Source organism: Enhydra lutris, unplaced genomic scaffold (genome assembly GCF_002288905.1).
Source record: "Enhydra lutris kenyoni isolate GAN:26980312 unplaced genomic scaffold, ASM228890v2 scaffoldscaffold68, whole genome shotgun sequence".
NCBI lineage: Eukaryota > Metazoa > Chordata > Mammalia > Carnivora > Mustelidae > Enhydra > Enhydra lutris.
The window spans coordinates 9623391-9641738 of record NW_019154152.1 but is presented as its reverse complement, the minus strand read 5'-3'; the positions used below and the strand labels follow the sequence as shown (position 1 = coordinate 9641738).

The 18348-nt window shown below is 34.5% G+C and overlaps 2 protein-coding genes across 2 annotated transcripts in view; both read right to left on the bottom strand.

The window, feature by feature from the left end:
• LOC111159315 overlaps positions 1–9893 on the bottom strand; it is a 16861-nt gene extending 6968 nt beyond the window's left edge. Inside the window, 4 exon segments of the mRNA XM_022521722.1 lie at positions 7028–7137; positions 8949–9184; positions 9186–9284; positions 9286–9893. Of these exon segments, the coding sequence (XP_022377430.1) occupies positions 7028–7137; positions 8949–9184; positions 9186–9284; positions 9286–9893 (1053 nt within the window).
• Positions 9894–17016: 7123 nt separating this feature from the next.
• LOC111159314 (olfactory receptor 52K2-like) lies at positions 17017–17961 on the bottom strand. Its single transcript, XM_022521721.1, has one exon. The coding sequence runs from the start codon at positions 17959–17961 to the stop codon at positions 17017–17019; it is 945 nt and encodes a 314-aa protein (XP_022377429.1).
• Between the last annotated feature and the right edge of the window lie 387 nt (positions 17962–18348).

Sequence of the window (18348 nt, the reverse complement as noted above, 5' to 3'; positions counted from 1 at the left end):
AAAAAAAAAAAAAAAAAAAAAACAATTCCACCAGTCTATACATTACTCATTAAATCATTAAATCTTTCTTTTTTATAAAATTTATACTGCAGTACTAACTAGGGTACATGAGCTTCTTACTACACCTAAGAAATTAGAATACACTTCGGGAAAGAAGGACTGCTGAGTTCTAAATCAATCAATCAACATCCACATTTGAAAGTAGTAACACTTACTACCTTTTGGTATCATTATATGTACCACACAAAATGCAAATGTCATTTCCAGTGCCCAATTGCTGATTTGCATAAAATCTGGTGAGACTGCCATTATTCTCAATTTATAAAAGAAGAAACATACTTTATATAAGCTAAATATTCCTCCAAAGTCACACAATCAGCATGTTGTAGGGGAAAACACACCCTAGTTTCACTCCAAAATTTCACCTTTGTTCCACTACAATATGCGATAAAAAGAAAGCTCCTGTTAAAGGTTTTCACAAATTTTATCATAAGTGATTCTCACAGCGTACTCAGAAGCAATAAGGACATACATTCTGATTTCTTTTGCTTTATAACTGTGGTTTCATGGACTGACTAATATGGCCCATGCAAAATCCATAAAATAATCCTAACTTTCTATTCCAACACTTCTGTTAGTATATGTGCTACCTAAGCAAGCACTCCAACACCTCTGTTAATGCCAGATGTTCACTGTGAAACTAATTCACCATGAAACTAATGGTTAGTATGTTATTTCTTATTAAATTATTCCTAAGCCCAGAGAATATACCTGCATACACTTCCTTTTCCAAAGTTGTTACCAGCTGACTTGTGGGCCAAAATCTCTAAAGGATGGTTGAGGAGAACTTTAAGAGCATCCTCATCTAACTTTATAAATGGCTAATTCTTCATGGTGGGGTTACACTGATTTATCTCTCAACAATGAGGTGATCCAAATAATTATTTAACTTATCTTCAGAGGGATCACCTTGTCTTCATGCTCTCAGTTTATTTTCAGCACAGCTGAGTCTCAAGAGTCCAAAGTAATTTTGAATATTTTTTCCTGAGGTCTAGAAAGCTCTTCCTCAAACTAATATACTATAGTCCCCCATCACTGCCTCTCTCTTTTCTTAAGCTTGAGCAAACATAGATGAGTTGTCTATTCCTCCATATTGATTGTGTTGTTGAATCAAAACCAGGAACTCAGAGATTTGAAGTATTCCCACATGAATGGCTAATTTCAGATTAGTCCCAGGGTCTCGAACCCTACAACAGATGTTTCTTTCCCTTCTGAGGAGTATAAATAGTACCAGAGAGAGTACAAAATTACACTCATAATTACTCTGTCACATAATATCCGTTTATAATGAAATTTGATATGAGTGAGGCTTTGAAATGAATAAAATGAATGAAAAAATTTAGAACTTAGCAATTAGTTCTAAAAATTAGCAAAATGTCAATGGAAAGTTACAACTAGTAATATATCCTGGAGATCTAATGTACTGCATAATGATTCTAGACAAAAATGTTGCATTATAAACTTCAAAGTAGATAAGAGATTACATTTTAAGCATTCCTACCACCAAAAAAGAAATGGTAATGAGATAAAAAATAAAAGATAAGAATATAGAAATGGAAAAGAAGATAAAAATATAAAAAATAAGAAATAAAAAAGATATGATTAAAGGTGTTAGCTAATGCTACAGTGGTAATCATACTGCAATATGTAAATGTGCTAAATTAACAACTGTACATCTTAAACTTATACAGTGTTATATGTTAACTGTATCTCAATATAAATAAATTTTTTAAAAAGTCAAGTTTCAGAACTCATAGAGATCTTAAAACAGATAGAGTGGGAGCATCTGGGGTGGCTCAGTCAGTTAAGCATCTGCCTCCAGCTCAGGTCATGATCCTATGATCATGACCTGAGCTGGGTCCTGGGACAGAGCCCCACATGGGGGGCAGTCCCTGCTCTGCAGGGAGCCTACTTCTCCCTCTCCCTCTGCCTCTCCTGCCCCCGGCCTGCTCCTTCTCATTCTATCTCTCACTCTCAAATAAATAAGTAAAATTGTTTTTATGTTAGTTATTTTTTATTGTGTTATGTTAGTCACCATACAGTACATCATCTTTAAAAAAAAGAGTAAAAAGATAGATTACCCAAATAAGCATATAAATATAAATTATTCTTGATAGAAGACTTCTCAATGTTAGCGATAAAAAAATATTGTCAATTAAATTTATCCCAGAAATGCAAGTTTGGTTTAATATCTGATAATCAAGGAATATAACAGAAAAGGGGAAAAAACATAATTATATCAGTATATACAGAAAAAGCATTTGTTAATATTAAATAGCCATTCATGACTAAAAATCAACAGAAATTAAGTTTACAATGAGATGTATATATATTCAAAATATAAATAAGTAACTTACAGTAAGCATTACACTAAAGGTAAAATATTCGAATTCTCCCTTGAGGTGCCTGGAGGGCATTCAATACAAGATAATAGAAAAATTAAAAGTTAGGATAATTTAGACAGTGTGGTATCAGTTCAGGGACGGAAAAATAGATCAGTGAAACAGAATAAAGATAAAGTCACATATGGTGTCCTAGAAGATACAAGAAAAGAACAGAATAGACAATATCTGTTATGAACATTGGGGCACAAATCCTCAGTAACATTCCAGCAAACCAACTTCAGCAGCATATTAAAAGGAGTACACATTATAACCAAATGGGATTTAACCTTTGTGTTAGGAAAAACTCCCTCCTGTATTTCTCCTTTACTCTTATACTACCACCTCACTCATAACACTTCTGACACCAGATGTCGGGGTGGTTTCTCCCACCTGACAATTCTGCAACACCATCTGGGTGTCCTATATGTAACTCAATGCTGACACTATTAACCTAGAGATGGCATCAGGTCCCAAAAATTAAGGGCTCAGTCTCACAAGATTGCTCCCATTCCACTTCAGATGCCAATCACAAATCCAGGCTGTCATCTGTGCTCCTGACTGATGGGCTTTAAGTCAGAGCTTGCTAGATTGTCCTCCTCAATTTTGATTAATTTGCTAGAGTGGGTCACAGAACTCAGAGAAACACTTACTTATGTTTACTAGTTTACTAAAGGATATGATAAAGGATACAGATGAACAGCTAGATGAAGAGATGCATAGGACAAGGTCAGGGAAGGAGCTTTTGTCCCTGTGCAGTTGGAGTGCATCAACCTCCTGATAGGTGGATGATGTTTACCAACCTCGAAACTCTCCAGACCCAATACGATTGGGATTTTTTTAATGTAGACTTCCTCACTTAGGCATGATCAATGACTAACTCCATTTCCAGCCCCTCTCTTCTATCTGGAAAAATGGCTGGGTTTAGGGATGAAACTTCCAAGCTTCTAATTATGGTTTGGTCTTTCTGGTGACCAGTGCCTATCTAGGAGCAAAAGATATTCCTAATGTTCAAATCACTTAGAAATTTACAAGAGTTTTAGGACCCCTGTGTCAGAAACTGGAGGCAGGTATACATATCATTATTAGGTGAAACCCTAAAGTATATGTTTCTTATTTGTTCACAACCATAGAATTATGCTAACATGATTCAATGAAGAAAGGACAGTCTTTTCAACAAACAGTTCTGGGAACATTGGATATCTACATGGAAAAGAATGAAGTTTAATTCGTACCTAAGACCGCAAATGAAAATTAACTCAAAATATATAAAAGGCCTAAAACTATAAAACTTTTAAGAGAAAAATGTCAGGAAAAAGCCTCATGACATTGGATTTAGTGATGATTTACTAAATAAGAAACCAAAGGCATAGGGAACAAAAGAAAAAGAAATCATGTATTTGGTTGTTGCTAGGAGCTGGGTGAAGGAAAAAGTGAGGATTTATTATAACTTAGGGATAGAATTTTAGTTTTACAAGATGAAAAGAGGCATGAAATGGGTCATGTTGATGGCTACAAACAATGTCAATGTATTAATTCCAATGAACTGTACACTTAAAAATGGTTATGGTAAATTTTATGTTATCTGTGTTGTACCTTAACAAACAAACAAAAAAAAAAAGGGCGGGGGAGAGAAATCCACATATGATCTATAACAATGTGTGGATAGAATGGAGTTTCCAACAAAGAAAAGGTAGCCAAATTAGGGAAATATGTATGCCCATCCTATATTACACCCTCCTCCCCAATCAATCAGCTTCATAATGTTTATACAGTTAGTGAATTAGAAAATATTGCTTTTAGAAGAAAACATAGAACTATCTCACTATCTTGAAATAGGCTATGATTTCTTAAATAAGAGCACTGCTTCCAATAAGAACAATAAAATATAAAGAGCCCTGTGAAAATTTCAATATACATAACAATTTTGTATATGACAAATGTGGTTTTTCCAAATCCGTAGGGCAAATTTATTTCATGTAACTAATGGTGTCAGCACAAGAGGTTATATATATGCAAAAATACCCCAAAATACATATGAAAAAGAAGGTTCTGCTAAATTATCCTGAAAACTTAAATGTATTAAAAAACAACAAATGGTTTGGTACATACAATATCCTAGACTGTATTATAGAATTTAATTTCATATATCATAATCTATGTTCTCTACTATATATGCATCTATATAAATAGATAGATACCTATCTTCTTATCTTGTTGGCTAGTTATAAAGAAATTAAGGCAGGAATTATCAAATGAAAATACAGAAGCACCTGACAATTAAGAAATTATTTTTAATAATTATAGTAAAAGAAAACACAATCATGATTTCTTAAAAATGAGATCTGTAGAACATATATCTTGCACAGGAAATGATAAACTCCTCAATGTACAAAGAAATGTGGACCATGGAAGAGAAATCAATTCAAACAAACAGAAAAGTTAATGAAATGATATCTACAAGTAATCCAAAAGAGAGCAATTCTGTATGGACTATACATTTTTTAAAAATGGCTCATCTCATTAAAGATTGTTCAGTATGCATATAACTTTGAACTGAAGTGTAATATAGTACAAGTAATATAAGTAATAAAAGTAATACGGTGATTCAGAATTTGCTTATAAGTAGAAGAAGGGCACCTGGCTGGCTCAGCTGGTAAAGCATGTGACTCTGGATCTCAGCTCAGAGGTTGTCATGAGTTCAAGTCCCATGTTGGACATGGAGCCTACTTAAAATAAATAAATAAATAAATAATAAATAAAAAACAACAAACAAACTCATAGAACTGCCCACTAAAAAGAATTAAATTTATACTGCATAAATTGTATCCCAATAAACCTGACTTTAAAAGAAGGAATAGGGGAGCCTGGCTGGCTCAGTCAGTAGAGCATGTGACTCTTGATCTTGGGGTTGTAGGTTTGCATCCCAGGTTGGGTATAGATATTATTTAAGAATAACATCTTTAAAAAAAAACAAACAAAAAAGAAAATATTTACAATAGTAGTTGATATAGCAATTCTTAATGACATAAACTTAAACATAAATATAAGTTGCATAAACTTAAATATATATATAAACATCACTATAAATAAACTTAAACATAAACTTAAATATAAATTGAATTCCTGACAAAAAAAATCTAGATGCACACATTCTAACTATTCACAAAAATTAGCTCTAAATGGATCACAGACTTAAAAGTAAAATGCAAAACTAAAACCTCCTAAAAGATAACATAGAACATGTAGATGACCATGGGTTAGGCAATCAGTTTTTACAACACCAAAAGGCACCACAAATGAAATAATAATTGATTAATTAGACTCCAATTAAAATTTAAAACTTTTGTTCTATGAAGGACACTGTCAAGAGAGTAAGATGACTAGTCACAAAGTGGGAGAAAATATTTGCAAAGACATATCTGGTAAAAGATTGTTACATGAAATATATAAGGAATTCTTGAAACTCAACAAGAAGAAAATGATTGACCCAACTTCAATAGACATCTCACCACAGAAGATATACAGATGGCAAGGAGCATATGAAAAGATGCTCAACATTATCTGTTAATAGAGAATTGTAAATTAAAGCAACAGTGAGATAGTGTAACACATCTATTATAATGGGGAAGATTCAAGCCACTGATAATACCAAATGCTGAGGACAAAGTGGAAGAATAGGAGCTCTTATTCATTGTTTGTGGAAATGCAAAATTGTACACTTACTTGGAAGACAGTTTGGCAGTTTCTTACAAAACTAAACATATTCTTACCATATGAGTCAGCAATTGCTATCCTCAGTATTTACTTAAAGAGTTGAAAACTTATGCCCACACAAAATCTGCACATGAATGTTTATAACAATATAAACAATAAGAATGTTTATTCTTACTTACCAAAACTTGGGAGCAGCCAAGTTCTTTAGCAGGTGAATGAATAAATAATCTGTGGTACAAAATAATAATTATAATAATCTGTGGTACATTCAGATAGTAGAATATTATTCAGCACTAAAAATAAATAGCATGTCGGGGCACCTGGGTGACTCAGTGGGTTGGGCCTCTGCCTTCGGCTCAGGTCATGATTTCAGGGTCCTGGGATAGAGTCCTGCATCAGGTTCTCTGCTCAGCAGGGAGCCTGCTTCCCTTCCTCTTTCTTTGCCTGCCTCTCTGCCTACTTGTAATATCTCTGTCAAGTAAATAAATAAAACCGTCAAAAAAAAATAGCATGTCAAGCCATGAAATAACATAGAGGAAACTTAAATGCATATTATTACATGAAAGAAACCAAGGCTACATACTGTATGATTGCAATTGCATGACATACTGGAAAACGTAAAACTAGGGAGACAGTAAAAAGACCAGTGGTTTCAGTTTCAGGGCCTGGGGGAAGGGAAGGATGAATAGGTAGAGGACAGAAGATTTTTACTACAGTGAAATTATTCTGTATGATATTAAAACAATGGATACATGTTATATGTCATGATACATTTGTCAACATACACAGAATGTACAACACCAAGGGTTAACCCTAATGAAAGTTGTGGACTTTGAGTACTAGTGGTGTGCCTCTGTAAGGTAACTGACTCTCACAAATGCGTCACCTTCATGAGGAATGTTGATAGTAGGGTATGCTATGTGTTTGTGAGGGCAGAGATACGGGAACTCTGTAACCTCCTCTCGATTTTGCTTTGGATCTAAAAAGTAAAGTTTACATAACTAGGTAGATAATAAATAACTTTTTTTTAAGAAATTGAATGCCTAGCAACAGAGAGTGAATTTAATAAGGTCCAATATACCTATACTAATGAATATTTTGTGGAAATCAAAAAGGAATTAGATATTAACATTGACATTATTCCTAACAATCATTCATAGTCATAAAGTAAAATCTGAGTAAGTGTAGAATATCACTTAAAATAAATATTCCATTTTCAGTAGTTTTTAACACTACCTATATTCTCTTGATTCTAATATTTTTTTCCCTAATACTTTTTTCAACTACAAATAAAAATGGTGAAAGGTATAAAAGGATTGACAATTTGGTCACACTAGTTAACTTGAGAGATACTTTTAAGAATATATAAGGAATGACAGAAAAAAAACAAAAGGTAATTTCTAGAGTAAGAAAAGTAAGTATACTGTCCACATCATGGAAAATTACAAAATTTATGTACACTCCAAACCACAGAGTTTCATGAAAGGAAGACTAACAAAATGTCCATTGTGTTTGTTGTCAGTATGCTAGATTTAGACTTTGGTTTTTTTAAAGATCTATGTTTTTAAAGATTTATGTTTTTTAAGGGGGGAGAGGTAGAAGAAGAGAGAGTCTTAACTCCATGCTGAGCATGGAGCCTGACATGGGACTTGATCTTACAACCCTGAGATCATGACCTGAGTCAAAACCAAGAGTCAGATGCTTAACCAATTTTGCCACCCAGGCACCCTTTGATTTACACTTCTAAACAAATATTTTTCTTTTACCTTTTCGGTGTTCAAATTTTCTAAAATATATTTCAGTTGCATTGTCAGGAAAAGTATACAGTCATTGCCATATGATCATTGTGAATAAATTGAGATGATCTATATCATATAAAGCCAATTTAATAACATGCTGCATTTCTCCTCAAAACTAACTTCAGTTTTAAATAGCTACTTTGAAGAATAACAGTCTTGATGGATGGGAAAATTGTATGCAGATTTTCTGCTTCTGTTCCTTTCCCTTTGTTTTATACTTTTTCCCAAACTAAAAAATTTGAATGTATATATTATTTTTGAAGCAAAGCAGCTCCTAAATTAGCTGTGGCCAAAGCTGACTTATATAGAAGAGCTCTACTTATATGTATAGCTGACCTCTACATTGGTTACACAAAATTAAAGAATATATGATAAACTAAAACAAAACAAAACAAAAAATATATGATAATTAAAGCCTCAATTATATGCTCAGTTTCTTTAAAATGGAAGAAAATTTAAAAATTTCAGAGACACACTTTGCCTTTTCAGTTCTTCTACCTTTAAGTCCTAGATTATTAACTGTTGCAAGCAAGCGAAAAAAATGCTGACTCCCTACAAAGTTATACTTTCATCAGTGTATTAGCCACTCCAGGTTGAGTGTGCCTGTGCTAAGGAAAGATGGAATGAGAAAACATTTGTCATTGAAGAAACATAATAAGTAACTTATGCATCTTGATTTAATTCTAAGTGTTGGGCAGTTTGTTTTGGAAACACAAATTAGGAAATGGCCCTATACTAAAAATAGTAATGTCTTTCAAAAATAGTATATAAGTGTTGGTACCTACTGTATTCCATATATTAATTACAAATTTTTTTAGTAAGTATGACACATTCACCTGGGAAATTTCTGTCTTCTTAGGTAGTAGTGATTTAATTGAATATAAACAAGGCCATAATTCCATGGTATCCACCTGTCTTGCTGGCTAATTAAAACAAAAAGAAAAACTAAAAACAACAAAACAACAACAACGACAAACTTTATAAACAAAACATATCAAAATGTATGTGTTTGTGAAGACTTTAAGAAATCTCTCCCCAATATTTTTTGTTTTGACACCATAGATGACAGGGTTTATCATCAGAGGGATAAGAAGATAAATGTTGGCTATAAAGATGTGGATGTGAGGAGCTATGTTCTCACCAAATCTATGAGTGATGAATGAGAAAAAGGCGGGAATGTAAAACAGTAGGATGACCCAAGCATGAGAGCTGCATGTGCTTAAGGTCGAGTCTAGCCTCCTTTGATGGAAGTTGAAACACAGCACGAAGAATAAGAATATAAGAGCACATTATCAATATTAAGTCCAGCCCACCTGAAAGGGAGGTGAGTTAAGGCTTAGAGTCTGTGGATCCTGGTATTGGCACAGGCCAGTTTGATCAGGGCCATAAATTCACAGTAGGTATTGGTGATGACATTGGTTTTGCAGTAGGGAAGCCTCATCAGTAAGAAAGGATGAGGACTCAGCAGGATAATTCCACGTAGGACAATGGGCAAACTCAAAGCCATGCTTACTCCATGTGTAAGAATGGTGGAGAGCCTTAGAGGGTTGCAGATGGCCACATATCGTTCAAAGGCCATGGCCAATAAAAAACCTGACTCCATGGCGAACAAAGAGTGGATGAAGAATATCTGGGAGAAGCAAGCTTTAAAGCTGATTTCTCTGTCATTGAATCAGAAAAGGCTGAGAATCTTGGGAAGGGCAGTGGTGCTAAGCATCAAGTCATTCAGAGAGAGCATGCAGAGGAAGAGACACATGGGCTCATGATGACTGGGGTCCATCTTGATGATGAACACAAGAACACAATTCCCCATCAGAGCCAGTAGGTAGACCAGGCAAAAGCGGATGGAGATCCAGACATGAGCTGCCTCCAGCCCTGGAATTCCAAGGAGAAGGAAAGTAGTTGGGTGGAAACTGGTTCTATTCTGAACTAACATTTTCAGTCACTAAACTTGCTGTAATTTAAGTGTCATCAATGTTATTTTCAATAGGTTGAGCATAAAAAATACTCTTTGTTTATACATGAAATATGTGATACATATCTTATGACAATTTATAGTAGGAAACTTTGTGCCAGATTCAGGTATCAGGGTGAGGACATGGAATTAGCCAATAATATTTGTTTTTATCTCAAAATTCAAAAGGCGCTTGAAAGAGTAGGATTTCAGAAGAAAGAACAGAAACCTAGGGAAAGAAAGAATAGAACTTACAGTTGTGACATTTTGCTCCATATCTCATTTATTCTTCACTGCATAAACACCATCTAGTAATTGCTGGAAACATGTCAAGTACTTATTTTGATTATATTTTCACTAAACAAATAAAAAAGTACAAAAGAAACTTATTTTCAAATGAAAAGTAGAAACTTATTGCTCTGATTATGCCTCTGAAACATCTTTTGCTCTATTAAGCTTGTTTTTTCTCTTCATTGGAAAATTTTCTTTTTTCATAAAACTCTCTATAAAAGCATATTGCTATTTTAGATTAAAAACACTTACTGAACCTAGTACAAATCAATTTCTGTGAATATGATCAGATTGATATGCAAAGACAAATATGAAAATTTGGACCATTTAAACCTTGATTTTTCATTTTAAAAACTAAACCTTGATTTTTAGTTTTACTGATCTTTGTTACTCTCACTTTATGAAGTTCAAACAAAGCATCTAGCTACATCTCTCAGACACATTTCTATAGCAGCAACAAAATAAGCACTATTTCAGAATTTAGCCTACTTCATTTATCATCATTTTTGCTCTTAAGTATCTTAAATTTCCAAAATATTTTGTTCAGCTGTATGCACCAGTAAGTCCATAAAATGTTCTTGTCAATGGTTTCCATTTAAAATTCCCTAAGCGCCACCTTCCTTTTACTCACCTTACTATATTGGAGACACTCTAGATACAATTACAGTTTAGCTTCTGAGGTAAAGACTGGCACAGGAGGAGACCTTCCTGACCCTGCTTTTCTCCTATAGTTGGAGTCCATTCATTGGTCACTAAATTTGCTATACATGCTGTTAAGTATTTTTTTTATTTTTTTAATTTATTTTCAGCATAACAGTATTCATTGTTTTTTGCACCACACCCAGTGTTCCATGCAATCTGTGCCCTCTCCAATACCCACCACCTGGTTCCCCCAACCTCCCACCCCCTGCCACTTCAAAACCCTCAGATTGTTTTTCAGAGTCCATAGTCTCTCATGGTTCACCTCCCCGTCCAATTTCCCCCAACTCCCTTCTCCTCTCTAACTCCCCTTGTCCTCCATGCTATTTGTTATGCTCCACAAATAAGTGAAACCATATGATACTTGACTCTCTCTGCTTGACTTATTTCACTTAGCATAATCTCTTCCAGTCCCGTCCATGTTGATACAAAAGTTGGCTATTCATCCTTTCTGATAGAGGCATAATACTCCATAGTGTATATGGACCACATCTTCCTTATCCATTCATCTGTTGAAGGTCATCTTGGTTCTTTCCACAGTTTGGCGACCGTGGCCACTGCTGCTATAAACATTGGGGTACAGATGGCCCTTCTTTTCACTATATGTGTATCTTTGGGGTAAATACCCAGTAGTGCAATTGCAGGGTCATAGGGAAGCTCTAGTTTTAATTTCTTAAGGAATCTCCACACTGTTCTCCAAAGTGGCTGCACCAACTTGCATTCCCACAAACAGTGAAGAGGGTTCCCCTTTCTCCACATCCCCTCCAACACATGTTGTTTCCTGTCTTGCTAATTTTGGCCATTCTAACTGGTGTAAGGTGGTATCTCAATGTGGTTTTAATTTGAATCTCCCTGATGGCTAGTGATGATGAACATTTTTTCATGTGTCTGATAGCCATTTGTATGTCTTCATTGGAGAAGTGTCTGTTCATATCTTCTGCCCATTTTTTAAAATTCTTCTTCTGTTTTTCTCTGGAGTAGAAATGCCTATATCATGTAGTCCTGTTTCTTTATCTGACTGGTTTTTACCTGGGTTGTATTCAGCTTCCAGATGGTGGCAAGACAAATCAGCTCCCTCCTACTTCTTGCTCTGGTGCCTTTGGGTTTTTCAGGAGGGTTATGCAAAATTAATGCCCCATGTGGTTGGCTGTCAATGATCATGAATGAGAATATCTCTTTTTGTTCTTCTAGAGGAGTCTCACTGACCAGACAGATGACAGCCTTTGAGAATTCTGCAGTCACTAGAGGACTAGCCTTGGGAACCAATAATGAAAGAGTCGTGGGTATTAGGGTCATAATGGTGATTATTTAATTGTACTTTTGTGGGACTAAACATTACAGATTACATAGGGAAAACATCAGTCTTCGCAGCATGAAGTTGATTAAACTTTATATAGCCCCACATTTTTGAACAGTAAAGTTCTTTTTTATTTATTTATTTATTTATTTATCAGACAGAGAGAACACAAGCAGGGGGAGCAGCAGGCAGAGGGAGAAACAGACTCCCTGCCAAGCAAGGAGCCTGATGAGGGACTGCATTCCAGGACACTGGGATCATGACTTGAGCCAAAGGCTATCAACTAACTGAGCCACCCAGGTTATTTACTATTTAACAAATAAAAAAGTCATTTTATATTTATTATTATTGTTGTTATTGTAATGTCGCCTTTCAAATTAAGCCTGGAATTTCCATTTCCAAATGAACATGAAGAGCTAAGTAACAATGTCAAGCAGTGTAATTAAATTCCCTGTTGCTCTTTAATTGATAGCCTTGGAAAGAATCTGTGAAATTAGTACTGGCAATAATTGATGACTAATGAAGGAACTATTATACCAGACGTGAGTCAAAACAGACCATATATTGAGTCACTTTGTCCCCTTTTCTATCGCTTCTCCTATCATTAGTCTTTTCTGACCAGTCTGTGGTTACAGACTTCCCTGGACCATCAACTATACCACCAATATTTGCATATGATGTGTATGTTGTTTATGATATCTTCATAAAGCTCATAGGATATATGACTTGCCAAAATCAAACAAAGAGCAACTGAGGATTTCTCAGAGAACACATTTAGAATTGGGGGATTTCATATGTCAGCTTGAATGGAAGGGGAAAAAATTATAATGCTATATAATGAATTTTTTCCCAGGACCTGAGTTTCCTTTCTCAAAGACTAAAGTCCCTGTTTTCTTTTTCTCAGGGTAATATAGGTTTTATATATATATATATATATATATATATATATAAAATCTCCAAATATATCCAAATGTGAAGATAATCTTTGAAAAGCAAAACACTCTGCCATATATTTTTTGTGAAGTTTAATCGACAGATCTGTTTATGAAGAAAAATTGGAGATCCCTTTTTTTGGTCAGACATGCAACTTATCTAGAATTATTGTGATTCTCTGTAGGAGTTATTCTCTCTCATAATCCTCCCAGAACACACTCTTTTTTTTATCAAGAAAATCCCCATACCCACTAGTTTCAATTGAAGTAAGTATTAACTTCCCAGGAAACTATCTCTGAATGACTCTGGTGATAAAGCCTAGTTTATTTGCTTCTCATTTGCACTCACAGAACACACATTCAAGTAGTTCTAATTTTTATGCTATTTTACATATATGTACAATGTATATATATGTTTTTTAGTATTTATTTATTTATTTAAGAGATAGCACCAGTGAGAAAGAGCATGAGCAGGGGGAGGGGCAGAGGGAGAAGCAGGCTCCCCACTGAGCAGGGAGCCTGATGGGGGTCTCATCCCAGGACCCCAGGATCATGACTGAGTTGAAGGCATTTAAGCGACTGAGCCACCCAGGTGCCCCCTATACAATGTATATTTAAATTTATCTTCCAAATAAATTGCTGGATTCCTGAGAGCAACATCTAAATGTTATCACTGTTTTATGCCTGATATCTGGCAATAAGTCTTCCATGTAGTAGGCTTTTTCCATAGGGAAAAAATTGATCGCATTAAAAATAGAATTATACATTTACTTATTAAATGATATCTGTTACAGAAAATGTAGTAGGAAATAAAGTTTAGAATAGTATCAACCCCCATTTCATTATTTAAATACATAATAACAATATTAACCTGTTCCTAGCTAATTTAAAAAGTCTCCCAGATTTCCCTAGATATCACTTAAACACTCAAAAACAAGTGTATAATGTTATATCAATTATTTCTATCCAATATAGGTATATTAACATCAATTACTTATTACACTTGCCTTATTACTTGAATGTTGGAGTATATATGCAAAATAATCAACAGAATAGATATGAATAATTTATTTTCCTTCATTTTATTTTATTTTATTTTATTTTATTATTATGTTCAATTAGCCAACATAGAGTACATCATTAGTTTTTGATGTAGTGGTTCCAAATAGTCTACTCTCTGTGTCATCAGTAACATACACCCTTTCATAAATACACAGTTAAAAAAGCACGGCACATTTATAGTCATTTCATTAGCAAATTAAAATAGAATAATCAGAGCCAATTGAAATGATTAATTACCTACTGAGTTTATCTCAATAAGTTTTGGTGTCAGTAAGAAAGAGATGAATCAAAAAACAAATAGGATGAATGGACAAATGATAGAGGGATGAACAGAAGGATAGATATGAGATAAACGAAACATAACATGTTAAGTGGAGAATCAAGGGACTGAATAAACATGACAAGTATTTGTGTGATTTTTTCAACTTTTCTGTTTGTTTAAAAATATTTATAATAAAAATTTGGGGAAAAAAAGGGAGATGCAGCTCTGGTCATAATTGCTACTTAGTATTGGGGAAGGAGAATGAGAATTTGCTTCCGGTGTATGGGCCTTTCCATGTCTCTTAGATTGGAATACAGTTTTCACAGACTTTTCTATTTCCTTAGGACATATTTTCACTTAATAATATGAGGAAAATAACATGATAAAATGAAACTCATTTAAAGAATACAAGGAAAAGGTAAGACTTTAAAGAGTAAACCTACAGTCCACTCTGTATCCTTTTGGATAGGCTGGTCCTCAACTGACATTTCTGATGGCAATCTGTGTAGATACATTGTGTGTGTATGTATATGCATGTGTCTCTGTATGTTTACTCAACCACTGAATAATATGGAAAAATGTCTCACAATTTGTATAATGAAGACTCAGATATAAGAGTTTAGATAGCTTAGGTTTTCTAAATTTGAATTTAAAGAATTATATGGGGACATTTGTTTCTGGACAAATTGGAGTAAAGGGACCTGCAAGAAAGAACTAAAATACCACAAAATAAATGAAGTCAAGGTACTCAAGATATTGGACATCAGATAATGAGGGGCAATGGAACCTGAGGGATGGGAACCAACTGAGGTTATCCCCAAGCTTACTGCCTAGGGAAAGCTATCAAAACACATTAGGGAAAGGTAGAACCCAGGCAGAGTTCAACATGATTCCTAAATTCAGGATCTGGAGCTGGGATTCTTGGGAGAATAAAACAATTAGAAACAATCAACCAATATACCAAAGAGAAATAATCTTCACAGAGAGGGAACTCTTTTGCTCTTCAGAAGGACTGTATTAAGAACTTACTTTAATGCTGATTAGTTCATGCACGAACTAATTAGTTCTAGCTAATCTACCCATAACATGTATGATCCAGTCTACCCGAAATTGGAGGAAGAACCACACACAAAAAATTGGGGTAATACTTGAAGCTAACTCTTTTTGAGCAGCCACACCAGAATTTTTCATAATTTACTGTGATAGCTTTATCTATAGAGTAATCTCTATGTCACAATATCACAATAGTGATAGAAAGATAGAGGGAGACCATACAGTGAGGCAAAATGAATACCAGATGCTCTGCTTTTGCATAGGACAGTATAAAAACAAAACCTGACAAGATCAACCAATTTGCAATCTAATCAAGTCTCAGAATAAAGCTTGAAAACAGAGAAATTAAAAAAAAAATTAGCATCCAGCAAGGTAAAATACATAATGTCTGGCATTTGTTCCTATTTACCAGTCATGAAACTAAGTAGAAAAAAGGTTCATAAGTGAGAACAATGAATCAACTTAAACTGACCCAGACAAATGACACAGATACGAGAATTAATAGATATAAGCATTTAAAGTCTTTACAAATTCATTCCATATCTTTGAAAACCAGCATCCTAGCATCCAAGGGCTGTCCAAAATTCACCATCAACATAAACTGTCACTATTTGACACAACTAGAAGCTCACTAAAATGCCCCATTCAAAAGCGTTTTTTATTTTTCTAATTTGACGTGACTCAGAAATCACCCTGAATAAAAGACATTTTTAGTGGCAATTGTTTACCAATGGAGTATCTTAAGGCAAATTTACTGATTGGGCTAACAAAAGACTGACCATAAAACTTAAACAAACAAACAAGCAAAAAACAGAGAATGAGATGCCGATCAGAGAGTTTGAAAAGTTCCAACATAGTCCTTAGAATCTAGAACCATATACCTGTGTGCATAGTACATGCACAAGATTAAAAAAAAAAAAACACTCAAAATAAAAATTTGCTTTCTAATCAAAGACTTCATATCAGCTATTATGAATAAGTTCTATGAACTAAAAGAAACCAAGTCTAAAGCAGAAAAAAAAAGTTTGAGAATTATGTGTCACCAAATAGAAAATATAAATAAAGAGATAGGAATTACAAAAAAAGAACCAAATATAATGGAAAAATATAATAAATGAAATGTAAAATTCACTCCCGGTGCCCAAAAGCATATTTGAACTTGTAGAAAAAATGAATAAGCAAACATGAAGAAAGGCCAATTGAGACTACCCAACTAAAGAAGCAAGAAAAAAAAATTGCAGAAAAACAAAGTCTCAAAAACTTTCAGGATACTAACAAAAAATAACAACCTACTTATAAAAGAAAACTGAAAATGACGAGAGAGACAGAAATAACATTTGAAGAAATATTGGCTGAAATTTTTCCAAAAATTGCTTAAAAAAACAACCCTGATATACAAGAAGCTCAGCAAATTTCAAGTAGGATGAAATCAAGATATTCTTAAACAGAGTGTCAAACTTTTGAAAGAAGAAAACAAAGGGATAATCTTCCAAGCAGTAAGATATGATTTTAAATACATTTGATTGTTAAGAACTTAAAGAATCTCTCCCTGATTCTCTTGGTTTTCACACCATAAATAATAGGGTTCATCATGGGTGGAATAAGAAGATATATATTGGCTATAAAAATGTGGATATGTGGAGCAATGTGATGGCCAAACCTATGAGTAAGAAAAGAGAAAAAAGCTGGTGTATAAAACACTAAGATGACCCATACATGGGAGACACATGTACTTAAGGTCTTGAGGCGGGCAGCTTTGGATGGGAGATTAAAGACAGTGAGAAGAATAAGGACATAAGAACAGATGATCAATATGAAATCCAGTCCCCCTGTCAGGAATGCCACAATTAGGCTGTAGGCTCTACGAATCTTGGTCTCGGTGCAAACCAGCTTTATCAGGGCCATAAACTCACAGTAGGTATGAGGGATGACATTAGTTCGGCAGTAGGAAAGCCACCTCAGTAGAAAGGGGTGTGGACTGAGGAGTATAGCTCCTCTGAAGACAATGCCCAAACCCAAGCCTACAATCACTGCAGGTGTTAGGATAGTGGAATGTCTTAATGGGTGGCAGATGGCTATGTAGCGGTCAAAAGCCATAGCCAAAATAAACCCAGATTCCATAGTAGATAGAGAATGAATAAGATACATTTGAGTGAGGCAGGCTTCAAAGTAGATCTCTCTGTAATTGAACCAGAAGAGGCTGAGAATCTTGGGAAGTGTAGAAGAAGTAAGCATCAAATCAGCCACGGACAGCATACATAGAAAGAGGTACATGGGTTCATGCTGTTTGTGGTCTGTCTTGACAATGAATAGAAGGGCAGCATTTCCCATTAGTGACTCTATGTAGACGAGACAAAAAGGGATAGAAATCCATACGTGGACAGTCTCCAATCCTGGGATGCCAAGCAGTAGGAAGGTGGCAGGGTGAAGATTGGTCCTGTTATAATTTAACATTATGCAAACAGTAGATATTCCATGGCCCTGTCCAAATTTTTAAAAAAAATCACAAAAATTATAAATATATGGATACCAGGTTTGTTTTTTTGTTTTGTTTTGTTTTGTTTTTCATTATTCTAGGCCAGAGTGGATGCTGGCTATTGAATTAATCCTTCAGTAATATAATCTTGAAAGGCATCAAATACATGGGACTGCATTTTGGAGGGTAAGAAAAATCAGTAGAAAATCATTTATCTATTTAGCTAGCTAGCTATTATCTACCTATCTATTCTATCTCCCTGACTTTTTTTTTTTTTTTTTTTTTTTTTTCACAAAGTGTTGCTCAGATAGCCAGGTGCATTTCAGAAGTATTCCAGAAGTAGTAGTTGATATATTGCTGAGAAT

Bases quoted from the DNA above. Each gene is read 5' to 3' on its own strand.
- LOC111159314 (XM_022521721.1), bottom strand. From the start codon at position 17,961: ATGTTAAATTATAACAGGACCAATCTTCACCCTGCCACCTTCCTACTG.